The 17346-nt window shown below is 42.7% G+C and overlaps 1 protein-coding gene across 2 annotated transcripts in view; it reads right to left on the bottom strand.

The window, feature by feature from the left end:
• Positions 1 to 1082: 1082 nt before the first annotated feature.
• Positions 1083 to 17346, bottom strand: part of FOXN2 (forkhead box N2) — a 31249-nt gene continuing 14985 nt past the window's right edge. Inside the window, exons 3-6 of one of the 2 annotated variants that reach the window (XM_013129766.3) lie at positions 15206 to 15330; positions 10965 to 11029; positions 6489 to 6557; positions 1083 to 5737 (exon numbers count right to left, since the gene is read on the bottom strand). In XM_013129766.3, the coding sequence (XP_012985220.1) occupies positions 5220 to 5737; positions 6489 to 6557; positions 10965 to 11029; positions 15206 to 15330 (777 nt within the window). In that variant the 3' untranslated portion in view covers positions 1083 to 5219. The remainder of the gene's footprint in view (positions 5738 to 6488; positions 6558 to 10964; positions 11030 to 15205; positions 15331 to 17346) is intronic. The other variant, XM_031051593.2, reaches the window with a different exon arrangement.

The following is a 17346-nucleotide window of genomic DNA, read 5'->3' as shown; positions in this document are numbered from 1 at the left end:
TTATCTATTAAGTATTTCCTCCACAAATGCCCTTAAAATACAGCTGGTATAAGTGGGTAATTACCTCAGTTAATGCTTTATTCTGAGAGTTGTGGCTCCATACAGAGGGTAATTTCCAGCAAAGTTGTAACAGAGGAAAACACTCTTGGGAAATTTAGCAATGAACTCCAGGCTCTCTTAGCATAATATAGTGAATAACAATTAGACATCATTAACATATGATACATAGCTGTGATTTTGTCCAAACTAATTAGAGCAGTTGTTCTTTTATCAGTATATTAAGACGAACACTAAATCAAAGATATTAATAGTGCATATATATTCTGTAATTTGTGATTTAAATTGGTTTTTATATGGTGATGAAGGGCAGTCTTTGTTAAAAATCTACCGGATCACTTCAAATATTGCTGAAGGAACAGATGCATTTCCATCAGATCCTATAGAGGAAACTTAACTCAGTGATACTACTAGGTTAAAAAATAAAAATAGGTGTACCTATGTCTGCTTTTAAAAGAGAGATGCATCATGTCCCATTTTGTGTCCCCCTCTGGTACTTCTGCCTCTCGGGCAGTGGAAGGTCTCCTATAAAAATGGATAGTTTATGTTTGTTTCCTTAATGAAAGTAAAAGGATTTAAGGGAAGATACCATGCATCTCTCCATAAGTTGCCCCACCGTGCAAGCGTTCAAGGCCAGGCTGGACAGGGCTTTAAGCTCTGCTGCCATTCTGTTAGCTCATCAAGTTCCAGGTTAAAGGGTAAAATCTTGGCCTTAATAAGACACTCTTCAAATATGACCCAGATGAGCCTGACTATAAGCAAATCCTGCCGTGGACTGAGAAGGTATTTAACAGGTGACTTCCACATGCATGCAACTGTCTTAACTAACCTACAATGAACTGCACAGTTAGCTTTTTACACTAGCCCAGTCTCATGGATGAGGTTTAAATGGGAAGATGGGGCCCTCGGAACAAGGGTCTGTAGATAAAGAGAGCACACAGCGCTTTCTGTTTGCAATGCTGTTTATTTTAGAAAAGCCCCTTTGACCATCAGAATGAAAAATGTGGGCAGAAAAAGTCACAAATGTTATAAAACAAAGTTTATTCTGCAATATTTTGTCATAATGAATTGCATCTCTTTGGTAAAAATAAAATTTATAAACATTTTAATTAACAGAGATTAGCATACAAAAAACTAAACATCTGTAAATCGTCTTTAAAACGGGTAAAGGACTAAACCGGAGGAAAAAGGGTTAGAATTGGTCACATACTGGCAAATTTATTCTAAACAAACCCAAGGACATTGCTTATGCTACATTAGAAACAAGCTAACAGGAACAGTTTAAAAACAACTCTGGTTCTTTTGATCAGAAAGCATTCTTACAATTCACTCTTAAATAAATAATAGTTACAATGACTTGGCAATTATAAAATGTTTTGTATCACTATATGGCAGTAACATAATACTTATAATTATGCACTTTTTAGTTTGAGGAAATGTACATTTATAAAACAAGACTTGATAATGGCACTGGCAGTTAGGTGTGAAGAATGTGCTTTAAGATATAATGGCAGGTGCAACATTTAAAATACTCTACCTTTTCTTTGCAATAAATATTTTGACTACACCATTATTAACGTGGATGAGTGTACTTTGCTTTCACCAGAGCTTGTACTTACTTTTCAGGCTGATGAAAAGTTGCAAACCGTACAACTTCCATTTTATAGTTGCATTTCAAAACGTTTGATGTGACTTTTGCAAAAGCAGTAATTTAGTATGGGAATCTGAAAGGCAGATACAGGTTTATATTGTATTCACATCAAATTCATCCTCAACAGAGCAGCCTCCCCTGTATATGAGTCTCATACACTTCTTCACTGCATTTAAAGAATTGAATGTGGTTCGTTAATACTTTGCTTGCCAAAATATATCAGAGTCAACCATTGGCATGAACACCTTACATATGTCACTAAAAAGAAAAACCCAAACCCAACAATCAAAATAACTTTAAATTATACTCCATTTATATTATATACACCAGGGTCTGTAACTGAGGTGGCAAACAAACCCAAACCCAATGCTAGGTATGGAAGCAAAAGGAAGGGTAGCTGTTCTCCCACTACCAAGAGGGATGCTCCACAACCAAGCAGATGGCCTTTGCCTGCCAAAACGTGCAGGCAGAGGTGTGGAACAAGGTCAGGGACACTTACCAGCTCCCTTCACCTTCAGGAGGAGAAAGGGAAGATGGCAAAGCACGAAGAGCGCAGCCCTGCCGCACCACTGTGCCCCAGGGAAAGGCTGCGATTGCTTCCCCCCTTCCACAATTCCAGTTCTCCCAGGCTGAAAGCTGTCAGGACAGAGGCAGCTTTCATTGCTAACTTCAGATTAGTACGGTTTTATTGCTCGTTGCATATGGTAATTAAATGCATTGTTAGCACCCAACCCCATCCCTTCAGAAACACTGAAGTTAGTATCACCAGCATCAGGGTTAACACCAGCACAGCCACGCTCCTAGTATTAGCCTTCTCAAGTTTCATCTGAGGCAAAAAAGAAGTTCAGAACCAAACCACAGAGCCGACCCTGACCACTTCCAGAGTACCTGGGACCTTGATCCAGCTTTCACTGGAAGCTACAGGAAAGCTGTGACCACCTTCAGTGGGAGCCAGGCAGCACGCCCCTTCCACAGCATACTACTGAAATCATGGCACCGAGCAAAATCCCAGTCTGCTAACAGTATTTCTGTGTAGCTGGATCCTTATTTTCACATAGACACAAACTCTGCCCTTTGCAGTTTTCCATCCAGGCAATCCATGAGCAAAAAGCAATTCCACCAAGCATTCATACCTTCACATCTCAAAATCCTAAGAACAACTGCACTGGGACTTAGTTTACCTTTAAATAGCGAGTTTTCCTCCTACTATCCATCAGTAACACATCCAGTATCAGATCTAATTGGCTAATGCACCACTTGTGATACCCAGAAGACATACACATCTGCACACATGTTGCCCTGTCACAGCTGTAGGCTAACGGGTGTTCACACAAAGAGGAATGCAGCAGAGTATTTTTCTTCCCTTTCAAGAGATCATTCTTAAGACTGAAGTATTGGGGGAAAAAAAAAACCCAAAACAACACCTTTTTTTCCCCTAGTGTTTGTGCTTTCAAAAGAAAAAATAACATTGGCTTTAAATTCCAAAACACAAAGAACCTCAAATATTTCAGGCTTGATCCAACAGCCACTGAGTCAGTAGGAGCACCACTGTTGTCTTCAAGAGGCCCTGGAAGGCCCTCAGAGCAACAGATCTTCAGCAGCATGGCTGTGTTCATGTTTGAAGTACGCGGTTTATGGCAGTATTCATGAAGAGACTAACAAATAAGGCGAAAAAACCCAAAACCCAAGACACAAAAGAACCACACTGGTCTAAGAAAGGCCTCCAAATAGCCAGAAAAATACCCTGTTAGGGAAAGGGTAGCTGTTGGCTGAATCCAGCACCGTTTTCAACAACCAGAACAGTGGAACACTGGTTTCCTAGGTGGCTCTGCTCCTGATTTTCAATCAGTTTACCCAACACCTACTCAAGTGATAGCTTCACTTGTTAACAAGAACACTGATGGCACATCGTGCCATCTTTCAGGAACAGGAAAGATGACCTTGATAGCTGTATACAATTCTGCAACGTACTTAAGGCATCCTTATACGCACAGTACTGTTAAAACCCACTCCAACAGAACTGCTTACCCATTTTGAACAGAAAATTGAAAGACGAAAGTCCTCATCTACAGGAAGCTGTACACAATCACCACTGATCTTCAAAGAAAACTCAACATTGGAAAAAGAGGATAAAAGTCCACCAGACAACTAAGACATTTTTGGCTGAAGGATGCCTGGGAACTCTTAGAGAGATTCTTTTATTGCAAAAATGAATTGTGAAGGAATTTCTTCCCAAAACAGAGAGGTCCTCCTGAGTGACAATGCACATCCAAAGGATGAAACCTTGCCTATTAGATGCCCGTATGTGGCAGGAGGCTGATGGGGTTCACACAGCACAAGGCACAGTGATCAGGAAACAAAAGGTATGGACAGCCCATGTGACAGAAACAACAACAATAGAGGAGGGAGGAAAGGGCAAAACCCCCAAAAGTTATTTATGGGTTACCAATCCAAAAGGAAGCTGTTCTATTTTGTCTTGGATAAGGGGTAAAATGTTCCCTTTTAAGCAGCTGTTCACTGCTTAGCCACCTAAAGCCTGCACCTTGTCCATGTTGTCACCATCAGCTGTGGAGTCCTTCTTCTGTCCACCCCATGAATCCATATAAGGGAGCAGAAGGGTAGGTGTTGCTGGACTATACCGCTACTACATAGTTACCAACAGTGGTGGTAACACAAGGACAACATCAAACTTGGCTTTCACTGTTGGCTACATCCAAGGTGCACATATGCGTGCATGCATCTGCATGAAAAGGACACATGCAACCCCCTCAAAAAGGCGATTTGTCTTAAGATGGAAAAAACAAACAAACCCCAAACTGTTTTCTTTAGGGAATCTGACCTGCACACAGCAGATCTGGGGGAAGGAGGACAAAGAAAACTGTGAGTGGTACCCTCCTCACTACCCCTTACTCACTCTTCCAGGGGGTACTTTGCCTCCAGCTCCTGGAATGTTCCAGGTTTTCAGCCAGTGTCAGATGGGCTGAAAATTGCAGCCATTTGGATTTGCTTCACCAGCCTTCCAAGCAGGACCTGTCTCAGAAGGGTGATGAGAGGATGGGTGGGAGGAGGCAACCAAAGCCAGGACCCCTTTTTTTTAAACCCCTTTCTTTTTTCTCCTCCTTTTTAATCCTTTATGTGGAAGTCAGAGCCCTTAGACAGGGTAAAACTCCCCTCTGTGGATGAGGCCAACAGAGCTGTAAATATGATCCACAATGTGCATCTGAACAAACATATCTCTGGGGAAAAGAAAGTAAAACCAACTAAAAGCGATCATTAAGAAGTATGCTTGCAGGTTTTCACAAGTCATGCACCTCTTCTACTTGGAGAAGATTAAATAACTTTCCTTTTTAGGCAGTGATTTAAAAATAAATGGCTAAATTATAGTTAGCGCCAAAAATAAAAAAGCAATGAGTCCTCTTATGGCTTTGATCTCCCTTGTGAAGGGTAAAAGTAGAAGAGTATTGCCACAATTAAAAAAAATATATGTATATATTCAACACTGACAAACATACTATTTCTTCCTTTGCTTGTGACAGTGGGTCTTTGCAGTACTTATTAAGGAACTCAAGCACGTTTGGATGCCAGCAAGGTGGAGCAGAGACCCTGCTGCTTCTTTCAACTCTTCATCAATTTCTTGACATAACTCCTTGAGTGCTTTGTTGCTAGGCTGACTTTCCTCAGAGGTATCTACACAAGGTTGGGATGCATAGCCACTGTCTCCAAGAGGATCATCTTCATAGTCAACGTCTGTATCCACTTCACTGTGAAATCCTTCGCTGCCATCACTTCCATCATGGCTGGTCTCGGAGATAAATTCATACACCTCGTCAAGGGAGGACAAGGAAGACACGCTGGACCTAGATGCGCAGCGCTGGGAGCCCATGCTGCTGGCACTGTAGTTGTGATCCTCTTTTGGATCAATATTGGTGGCTGCAGAATCATTTCCCTGCAAATTTATGGAACTGGGAGGATTGAAGGCGCTGCCGTAACTCCTCTTCTTAGGTGTCTTCAGAGGCTGAGGTTTCTCACCTGTCAAAACCAAGATTTGTCAGTAAGCAAATACTCCACTGAGATCACCTGCAAAATCATAGAATAGTTTGGGTTCCAAGGGACCTTAGAGCTCATCCAGTTCCAACCCCCTGCCATGGGCAGAGACACCTTCCACTAGACCAGGTTGCTCCAGGCCCCATCCAACCTGGCTTTGAACACTGCCAGGGATGGGGCAGCCACAGCTTCTCTGGGCACCCTGTGCCAGGGCCTCAGCACCCTCACAGGGAGGAATTTCTGCCTTATATCTAACCTAAATCTCCCCTGTTTAAGTTTGATCCCATTCCCCTTGTCCTGTCACTACAGTCCCTGATGAAGAGCCCCTCTCCAGCACCCTTGAAGGCCCCCTTCAGATATTGGTAGGCTGCTATGAGCACACTCTGGCTGGCTGCAAAGTAAACTGAATGTGAGCATTTAAGAGTCATAATATCTTGTGCTCAGTTACTGTTATCCATGAAGGACAATGGTCTTCAGCTAATTACAACTAAGAGCTGGAGAAACAGAGAAGTTAAGTAAGAAACTGTGCTTCCCATCCAGCACAAAGAGGGCAGGGGAAGAACTTTGCTGAAAAACAAACCCCAAGATTAAATGTGGGGGTAAGAGAAGGTGGTTCTGTAAAGCTCTAATAAGAATAATCAACCCAGAATTGCTTCTCAAATAGACCATACTTGTTTCCTGCAACATTTAGCTTCTGGGTATAAAATAAAAGCAAAGTAAAATAGCTTATGCTTACAGTCCAACATCCCTTGTTGGATGGAAGTATTTAACAGCATCATTGCAGTAGCAGCGTCAATATCAGATTCTGTAAAAGAGAAGCAACAAAACATTAGATCTTTGGTAAGCCTGACAAAATGAGGGCCCTAGAACATATAAGGAATATATAGCTATATATACTGGCCTATAATAAAGGTCAGGGCTGGGAGAATGTATGAATTCACACAGAGCATGACACTCATACAGTGCAATACCATTATAGAACAGCCTCACATCTTATCTATGATACTCAAATGCTGAATTCTCACACTGCACTTCCCAAAGCTGAAGCCAAGAATCATTAATTAGGCATTCCTATGATGATGCTGTTGCTATACTTACCAACAAGTGGCTTTTTGTTGGTACCAATTGAGAGAGAAAGATTACGCATATGGCACAGAAAAGCATCTCAGCAGCTTCTTACCCTGGTTATGTGAATACGCAAGGCTGAGAACGAATGTGCCCGTTAATGCAGCACTAATTCAGCACACCTCTCTCCCCCGGCAGTAATTTGCACACTAACAAGTCAGATGGAAGAAATCAAGAAGACAAGGAGGAAAGGGGGCACTGAACTACATCTAGAAAGCACGGGGATCTAAATAATACATAGGCACTTCAAAAGGTTTAGGTGAACTGCAGCACTTTTAGCTATGGTAACAAGCGTTGCTGAGGAACGCCATCCTTTGCCACCCAGATTGCTTACATCTCAAAAAGGGTGCCTTAAGGATATTATGACAGAGTGACATTTCTAACTAGAATCAGATGAAGAGGAAAAGAAACAAGCACACCTTTCTCTCTCATTTCAGGACACAATCATACACTTTAAAAAAAGAGGAAATCCAAGGTATTCCTTCCCTGATATCCAGCTATGGATCACAGAATCCCAGACTGGTTCAGGTTGGAAAGGACCTTAAAGCTCATCCAGTTCCAATCCCTGCCATGGGCAGGGACACCTTCCATACAACCAGGCTGCTCCAAACCCTGTCCAACCTGTCCTTGAACACTGCCAGGGATGGGGCAGCCACAGCTTCTCTGGGCACCCTGTGCCAGGGCCTCAGCACCCCCACAGGGAAGAATTTCTTCCTAATGTCTCATCTCAATCTCCCCTCTGTCAGGTTAAAGTCATTCCCCCTTGTCCTGTCCCTACAGGCCCTTGTCAAAAGCCCCTCTCCAGGTTTCTTTTCGGTCCCTTTAGGCACTGGAAGCAGAGCAGATGTGCTCCAGCCCTAGAACATCTCTGTGGGCTCCTCTGGACTTGCTTGAGCAGGTCTGTGTCCCTCCAGGAGAAATACATATGGTACACTAACCAGGAAAAAGGGGAGCAATGAGACAGTGAGCTCTCACAAGAGCCTTGGTGTCTCAGAGCAAAACATCATGTGCAAGGTGTACATAAGTACGTATTTCTCCCTTGTTTCACTATCTCTCATTTTAAAACCAGCATACTTTAAGGTCTGTCCCATTGCACTCACAAGGCTGGGTTTTTTCCTGTTGTGTCAATACTGTTTCTGGCAATAGAGCCCCTGAATTTCCAAGTCATATGTATCCAGCTGACAAAAAGAGATTAAAAAACAAGCATGAAGAGTTACTTTCCTCCACCACTACCATAACCAGGAAGTGAAATATTCCTATTCCTTACTTGCTATCACAGACATTTGGTTTTCACATCTGATGTTGGTATATAAGTACCACCTTGTTAAAATGACAAGCAATCAGAGGCATTAATGTAACACAGAATTACTACCTGCAGAGAACATTGCTGCATCTTAGTATCCCCTTAGAACAAGGAAAGACACTTCTACAGTGACTCCTCAGCAGTACTCTGCATCACTATTAATGTGCTTTAGCTGCATTTCTGAGTGTTCTCCTCAACAGAGCAGTATTTCCCAAACTTATGTCTCCCCAGCAGAAGGGCTGAGGAACCACTTTATTCCAAGGAATTCTTTCATTTGCACAGCAGCAGCCCTGTGTGACCCCAGGAACATTAATGGCTTGCCTCTGAAGCCAGGGAGATGCTGAACAGGTTCACCCAGCTGAAGAAGCTAAATGAGAGCAGATATATGTCATTATTTTGGCACCTGCAGGGTAGCAAATTGGAATAGTTAGCATCAGACTGGCGATCTCCAAACCTGTCAGAGGACACACCAGCAAAATTGTTAAGAGGAGGGGAATTTCTTCTATTCCCTAACAAGTCATTATCCCATTCTGCTCAGTGCTTGTAAGGCCACACCTGGAATGCTGGTGAGCTTTGGTCCCTGCTATACCACATAAAAAGATGTAGACAGACTAGAAAGTGTCCAGAGAAAGGCCACAAGGATGACGAGAGGACTGGAAAGCCATGCGAGGACAGGCTGAGAGGCCAGCCTGTACAAGAGAAGGCTCAGGGCAGCTCTCACCACCATGTGCCAGTATTTAAAGGGTGGCTACAAAGAAGATGGAGATTCCCTTTTTACAAGGAGTCACGTAGAAAAGACCAGGGGGAATGGGCACAAGTTACTCCTGGGGAGATTCCAATTGAATGCAAGAGGAAAGTTTTTCACAGCCATTGCAATGGTCTCCCCAGGGAAGTGGTGAATTTCCCAACCTTGGACACTTCTCAGATTTGGCTGGACAGGGTGCTGGAACATCTGGTCTATGTCATGCTTTGCCTAGAAAGGTTGGACCAGATGTTCCTTGAAGTCCCTTCCAACCTGGAATTGTATGATTCTGTGATTCTAATCAACGGGAATCCCAGACCTAGCAGCTCTACAGAAGCCAGCCAGCCAGGGTTGCTTCCTTGCCACCTGGGTACCACCATAAAACTTCTGTCTGGATGCATGGGAATTATCATCTGTGGACCAGGCAGCTGCTTGGGCTCTAAAAATACTTGGTTTTGTTGCCTAACCAATGGTTTTGGACTGAGGCCAAAAACTAAAAACAACCTTGCTAGCTTACTGTGCTAGCAAAAGCAGAGCGCTGGATGTCTGCTGCGCTGCTCAAGTCCTTCTTCATCAGGGGCCTTTCATTAACCCTTTGAAAGGGCTTTAACAATACTCCTCTATGATAAATTAACTTATGCTCACTTGTTCTTGGAATCAGCCCTTTAAAAACTGAGCACAATTCACAGCACTTTAAAAAAACCTTAGTATTATTTTTGACAAGGACAAGCTTTCAATGTATTAAGCTTTAGTAGTGAGGTACAAGACCTGGGCTGAACAGGCTTCTTCAAAAGAAATGCTGTGATTCCCAGCATGCTGACTAGCATAGTACCTCCTGGTACCAAAGCCCACTAAAATGTCTTAAAATAAATCTTTCTTAAAGGTACATATGGGAAAACGAAGTAACCATCTCCGTTCAAGAGCTGTTGCTGCTTCCATTTACATTTGACTGCCAATGAAAACCAGATTTCTCTTAAATTCACTTATTGGTTTTTAAATCTGAATCTGGCTGGCTGTTTTTCCCCATGAAAAGCAAAAGTAGAAACCCCTAGGCCAGAACTATGGCCAAGTTCTTCTTGATGCTAATGCTCATTAAAACCTGCCAGAGTTCCTGCCATGGCTAGAAGAGATTACTCATCCATAGTAAATACTGAGCATGACTCGGTCAGATCCAATCTTTCTCCACCAACTTTTGGTGACGACGGTTAAACTAACATTTATATTATATACAAGCTTTTGGATGTGAACATGACTTGGTTTCTTCTGCACCTACTTCATTACTAATACAGGAAACACAAAGGGTTACAAACTTGGTTGAGGGGCATTACTGCATGCAGCCTACAGTATCAAGACATGTATTTGGAGTATATACATGTTAAACCCATCCTGTTCTTCTCTCCCAAGAGTTAAAATGAACATTTTACAAATTTTAAGGTGACATCTTCAACTAAACAGACAACATGAGGCTATTCTATTGTCTGGGTTAATACCCAGAACTCAGGTCTTCCTGCCTAATTACACTGGCAACGACACCAGCTTGTGCCCATCTCTTCGCAAGGGAATGAAAAGGACCACACAGCTGTGAAATACCCATCTGAAGTATACTCATTATTCCCATGCTCTCCCACTCACTTGTATCAAACAAACAATTTTAAGGGACTATTCTGTGGCCACATCCCACCAGTTTCATACATTAAAAGTTGCTGCTTTTTGTTCCTGGAAACCAATAGAACTAGTGCAGAGATGTGTAGCTTTCGGATTTGTTTTCTACTGAAATATTCATTCTTTAAGCAGGTTGTATTTGGGAGCGATGGGCCTGCTAAATACCTTGCTGGCAGAATAAGGCAGCTCCTACTACATGTTGAAATTCATCTGAGGGATTTAAACCTAACATACAAGTGGCTAATACAAGAAGTATGCATTCTACTGCATCATAAACTGCAGACCCTTCAGAGCAGGTCTATACACAATATGAGCTGGGCTTCAGCACACACTTGTGACTAAAGGCAGGGGAGCAAAGCAAATGAAAATGAAATGTTTACCTTTGAGAGATCGGCCGTGATTCTGCTGAAGGACTGAAGTTAGGTAGTGAGGGGACACTGACCTACTGAAGAGAAACGCAACAGGTCAAAGCCGAGTCCTGATTAGCCAAATGATTTCTACAAAGTACAGTAGTCACAATAATATGATCATAGAGAGGTAAACACAAAACCAACCCAATCACCACAGTTTGGTGGGCAAGCAATTTCTGTTCCCCTTAGTGGATGGACTGACACATTGGTTGATGGTTTATGGAGCACTGTAAGCCATAGGCAGCATTTGGAAAACACCTCCAACCACACACGCTAAACAAAAGTCTGGTGGGCAAGAGATACTAACTTCGACAGAGTTAAATACCTGCCTCAAGACTGGATTTTAAGCAGTGATTTTTACTCAGTAAAACCTCCATGTGAACAAGACATTAGCTTATGCAGTGATGCTTAGAGCCCAGGAGCAACAGAATAGTTAAGGACCAGTTGTGTCCATCTCTCTTTGAAATGGTAGTGGGAGATTAACAAAAAACAAAAGGTAGTGTCATGCCAAAAGCTGAGGAAAGCAAAAAAAAACCCCTTCAAAACAAGATATCTGCTCATCTTTAAGTTATCTGAAGCTGGGCTGCTTTGGTGATGCTGTCTGTTTTGTTGTGTTATGAGATCAGCTTTGCAGCTGGCAAAGTACCACTTAATACATTACAGCATAAAGGTCAAGTTAAAACTTTCACATGGTTTTCTGCTGCACACCCAGTCCTAATTATTCAGTTCATTATAAATACAGTAACAAACATTTAGAAACAAATACAACAGAAATAGTACACAACTCGTAACACCTCTTGAAACACAGCAGTGTGCATCTTTTACAGCATTGCTGGGAGAATTCAAAGGGTAATGGGCAGAATTTTCAAGCCCAACCTGTAACAGCAACCTCATGGGAATTAATGGGGTGATGTCTACCATTAAGGTGTGTTCACCTTTCATATTTATCATTTTTAGGCAGCTCTATTTTCCAAAATAAGGCACAGCCACAAATCTCACCCAAAAAATCACAAAGCTGCAAAATGCTTCACACTTCTTTAACTTCTCTAGATCGTTAATTAAAACCCAAGTGGTGATTTAATTTTTCTAAAATACATTTATTTAACTAAAATCTTCATTCTTTAAGCTGAATTTTGAATAAAATATTTTTCACTGGTTGCTGGCTGCTGCTGTGGCTGCACACATCTCAACAGCCCTGAGATCAGCTACTCCACACAGCTGTTAAGGAGGGATGCCCAACCTGACATCATGTTATCCAAACTCAGTAACAGCTCCAAAGGCTGGCATAGTGCAGCAGGAAAAGAAATGAAGCAAAGTGGCTTGGAATACATCATCTGAACTATGGAAGGAGCTCTGGCAGCACAGCAGCCTGCCTGGCACTGGTAATCAAAGCTACTGAACAGGAGAGTCGCATTTAAGCATCTCCCAGTGTGGCAACCAAAGGGTAAAAGAACCAGGGCAGCTGAACGTGAGTATGCAAAACTTGCATTTTCTTGAAGGAGTGCAAAGGGAACAGATCCCCAAATGGGGGAAATAATAATAATAATAATAATAATAATAATAATAATAATAATAATAATAATAGAAGCCACAAGGAAAGCAATGGGCACACCCCACCGTGGCTGGCTTTGCAGCCTGCAGGTAGATTGTACAAAGAGATGCTAAACATCTTCATCCCTTTTTCTGATCTCAGATCCTCCAAGAATCATATTCACACAGCACTTTCTTAGAGCAAATTAATGCTTAGTATTAAGGCAAGCTATGCACATGCATAAGGTATTAGGAAGATGAGGACCCTGCCTGTCCCCAGAGCCAAAGGATATAATACATGTAGTACTAGAAACAGAACATGGGGGCCTTGCATTGACTTGTTGAACAAGGTGTGTGGAAATAAAACGCATCAGTGAAGCCAGTCACCTGTGATCGTACACATTTCAGTGTAACCAGACAGATTCCAGTTTTGGAAGGCTTCTGCTCAAAGTAACACCCTTCATTTTACTCTATAATCCTGCTGAATGATAGGCATAGCCTCCAAACACACTGTAAAGCAATTATGAACACTACATGTAGCCCTCCCACAACAAGACACAGTCAAATTCTAGCATCAGCCTGTAGATGAATTTGGACAGTCCTTCCAGCCTCTCTCCAGCTGCAACTCTGGCCTTCCTTTCTCTTTTCACACACAAGGCAGCCCCTTGAGGCCCCCCCCAATATTAGTCCAGAATTTAAATCTAATCCAAGGATTTTTGAATGTGGAAGGGAAAAAGATAAACCTGCTTTCCTGAAAGTCATATAAATGGTTTGATTATTATTATTAAAGGCAAGTAAACCAGCTTTCATTAGGGAGAAGTTTAGTATCTTAAAATGCTGGGTTTACTTTGTTGTCCTTGTAAATAAAAGCACTGCAGTGGGAATTTTGCCATCTGGCTTCATTAGGACCAGGATTTCCTTGCAATTGTAATAGTTGGCAAGTGGGACTAGTCCTTCAGTGAAGGGGAAAAAAAGGTACCGGAAACTACAGCTTCATATTGAAGTCCTGATATTGTAAGTACTTCAGCATTTGGGTAACATCCCTCCTTCCCTACCCCTAATCTCAGCATGCTGCATTTCTACAAGCAAGGTAAATCATAACTTCAGTGCTTGTATCATTGGACTAATCTTGGAGAGGCTGAGGCTCTGAATGACCTACCCTGTCATAGGCTGTCTGTCCTGATCCTCTGCTCCTCTGTCTGAACAGACAGCATTCCAGAGGTCCCTTCCCACCTGTATTATTCTTTAAATCTCAAAGTTTTTACCATGTTAACATGGACACAGTGTTAACAAAGCTTTCAAGGACCAAAACCTTCACTCAGGTTGTACCAAAAACCAGAAGTTCATACCCTACCAGAGAAACATTAAAGCCTGTAAAAGCATTATCATCTGGAGTCCAATCACAGTAGTTTCAATAATCTTTGTTCCCATAGAAAGCCTTACACAACCACCAGCCATCTCTTACCTTCCAATTTCACTATTTCTTAATGCTTAAGCATTTCAGGGTTATTTTAGTAATGTTCTCATTCCCACTGAAAACAGGATACTTCTGCTTGGCTCTTTCAAGCCCAACATGAGCCTTTTACAGCTCAAGATGGCTGGAAGGTCAGAGACCACTGTTTCATCTTGGAGGTTACAAGCCCAACTGGAAAAGCCCATGCCACACAAATCCTCAGCTACTGCCAGACAGATAAGGGTTACACTGGGGTGCCAGCTCCCGGGGTCAGTGACCTGTTGGACCCTTATAAATCTCTGCTCAATGTTATCAGTTTTACATCCTGCTTCAGTAATCCTGGGTCCTCCTGTTTGTTAAGGAAACTCCTTGCAGTAAGGTTAAGGCATAGGGCAATGTTCAGAGACTGTAATTATCTCTTATCTCACCCAAATTCTTTGCTAAACTAGATAAACTGGCCACATGCCTACCTAAGAACTGAGCTCACCATCAGCAGTGCATTCCTCTCTGCTTTCTGTCCTTCTCCTCTTCCTTCCCATCCCACCCCATAGGCTGACCCAGCTGCAGTTCCTCTTCCTCTACTGAGAATGTTCACTTCAAATTCTCCAGAACCTATTGCCTAATCATAAAATGTGTCGGGTGAGGAAGTCTTGCAGGCTCCACTTCCAAGCATGTTTATGGTAAATGTTGTTCTTCCCATCCCTGCTCCAGAATGCTTTTAACAGCCTCCAAGAAAAACACACCTTTCTCAGATCAACCTCTCTAAGCACTTCAGATTGTGGAAAAGTTGTTTTTTACAACAGCATATAATATATACATTTTATATCCAGATGAGTGACTTAAAGGAGAAAGACCCACACTGCCTTCTAAGCTAGCAGCACCAGGCACCCTAGATCAGTCCTGGTGAACTATGTTTGAAGGAGGATTTTGCTCCCGTTCCTGCAACAGCCTACCCTCCAGAGATACGGGATCACCAGCAGAGCACCCACCACAGCCCTGACCTCCTTCTCTTAAACTCTCCCACAGTTACGAAGGTGACTTGGACACAAATCCCAGATCTGGGAAGCCTGAGCTCATTACATCTCCTCAGCTCTTCTAGCCAGTCTCACCTAAGCCCCACTCAAATTCTTCTCTTGGGTGGCAGCTGGTAACACCACACCACCATCTCCATGGGCATTTCCTGTGTATCATAACCACACACCTTACTCAGAGGAGAAAATTCACCTACCTCGGTGGTGATGCCGGTGGCGTGTAAAATGCAAGCGCTGAGGGAAAAGGCTGCTTTTTCAGTGCTTGGACGAGATTAGGTTTATATTCTGGGTCAACACACCATAATGACCCTTTTCCGTTCACCTGCAAGAAAGAAAGACTGCAAATTAGAAGATCCAGGGGCCAGGGTGTTACAGTCATTTCTAATGTAACATTGCCAAGAGGCAATGATGTCGGCATCCAGCACTGTACAGGTGATGTGCATCATCCTCAGGCAGCTCTATTGCTTGCATGGGAAGGGGACGCTCCCACTTGCTAAATACAGCTGTGAGTTTAAGGATCTGTCCAGGCATCAGTGCATTGATCACCAGTCTTTCAATTAAGAGGCTTCTAAGGAACCAAAGCACCCTTCCCTTTACTTACATAAGTACACATACTCATTTAACCTTTACACAATCCTGTAAAAGCATCTTGCCAAATGCCTGGCTAAAACCCCAGTTAATGTATTTTGATGCACCTAACAATGCAAGCACCACTGTGCTAGTTATTCTTCCTATTAAATTTGATATGCCATTAGTTAAGCACCATTTTATGGATGGTCAATGAAATAAGGCTAAAACAGACACACAAAGCACATAAATCCATAGTCCTATTAAGTCACAGGGCTTTTCCTGAAAAGAGGAAATATTTTGCTATAGATAGTAAATAATCAAACCAGGGAGAGCTCCAGCTGAGAGACAATTTCAGTTGAAGCTACTGCCTTTCATAAAGATCTCTGAGCTGCAGCATCTCTCATTTATTTATTTTTTAACCTGAATCTTTCTTAATACCCATCTTTTTTCATGCTAAAACTGAACACAGCCTGCAAGACACCTATCAAGAAGCTTACCTTTAATTAAACAGCCATGATGGCTGGCAGGATGATTTAGCCAGCTAGGTACTAACAGGGGGAACCCTAATCTCAATGCCAGACTAACATCCTTTATCCCTTTCACCAGCAACCCAACCCCTAATGTTGGGGGTTGCTTTTTTTCTCCCTTTGGTAGCTTTGAGGCTACCACAGGTTTTATCTGCCAGTCCAGGCAAGCACTTCCACTTGACACCTAATGCTGTTCAGCTGGGCCTGCAGCCAGAATGGAGTTAGTTTCCTTCTTTCATCTTCCCAGCCAGGTACTCCCACCAGTTTGCTGCCCTGACAACACAACACAAGGATTTTGGGTGGGTATTGCAACAGCAAGCTGAAGCCAGACAGACATTCAGTCCAGTGCAAGAGGCAATAAACAGGGTGACGTCTTCTTTGAGTAGTCAGACTGGGTTAAGTGTACTTCTTTGGGTAGTTAGATTGGGTTAAGCATAATGTGAAATCACACTTTCACCCACCATTATTTCCACTAAAAGCAGACATTAAACGAAAGAGGTGGTGATGCCCATGGGGCTGCTTGTATGCATCGTCTCACTCACATTTGCTGCCTTAGCAAAGATGCACAGTGGCAATCCATGACAGGTCTTGCTAGTGTCACACTTCAGGGGAAAGCCATGCACAGCTGGAGCTGGAAATCCCATAGGACACAGATACACCCAGCTTGAAAAGAAACCAGAGGTCTAACCACAGCAACAAAACAGACTGCCATTTCTCCTACCAAAGACCAAGTCTACTATGACCTAAAATGCTAAACTGCCTGTGGAGGTTACCATTTCACATCAAGAGTGGGGCAACTGTTGATGTGCCAGCTGAAATGCAGGTATAACTTATTTAACATCTAGGGAACTGCCCCTGCTGAGTCAGCACAGAACAGCCACCAGAGCATTTTGACTCTCCATCACAAAATGAGTAGGGCAGTTATATTGTTCTGAGATGATATTTTGTCTATCATCTTTTCTGCATCCTTCTGGTTCTGATTTGACTTACACGATTTTATCTAAGCAAACGAAGGAAAGCAATGCCTATATTTTTTAGCAATTAGGCTATTTTGTAGAGGCAATCTCCAGCCTCCAGCATTTTGGGGCTTGATTATAGCAACATGGGCTGGAAATAATACGCACCCCCATGGTGCAGCCTTGTTCTTTACCCCCACCCCATTGCAGTCCTCCCCTGTAGCAGGGAAGTACAAGCAGCAAGAATGGCCAGCCCAGCAAATAAAGGCCAAGGAACAACCAAAC

Source organism: Melopsittacus undulatus, chromosome 3, assembly GCF_012275295.1.
Source record: "Melopsittacus undulatus isolate bMelUnd1 chromosome 3, bMelUnd1.mat.Z, whole genome shotgun sequence".
Classification (NCBI taxonomy): domain Eukaryota; kingdom Metazoa; phylum Chordata; class Aves; order Psittaciformes; family Psittaculidae; genus Melopsittacus; species Melopsittacus undulatus.
Note: the sequence above shows the minus strand (reverse complement) of the source record. Positions and strands in the feature narration are given on the sequence as shown.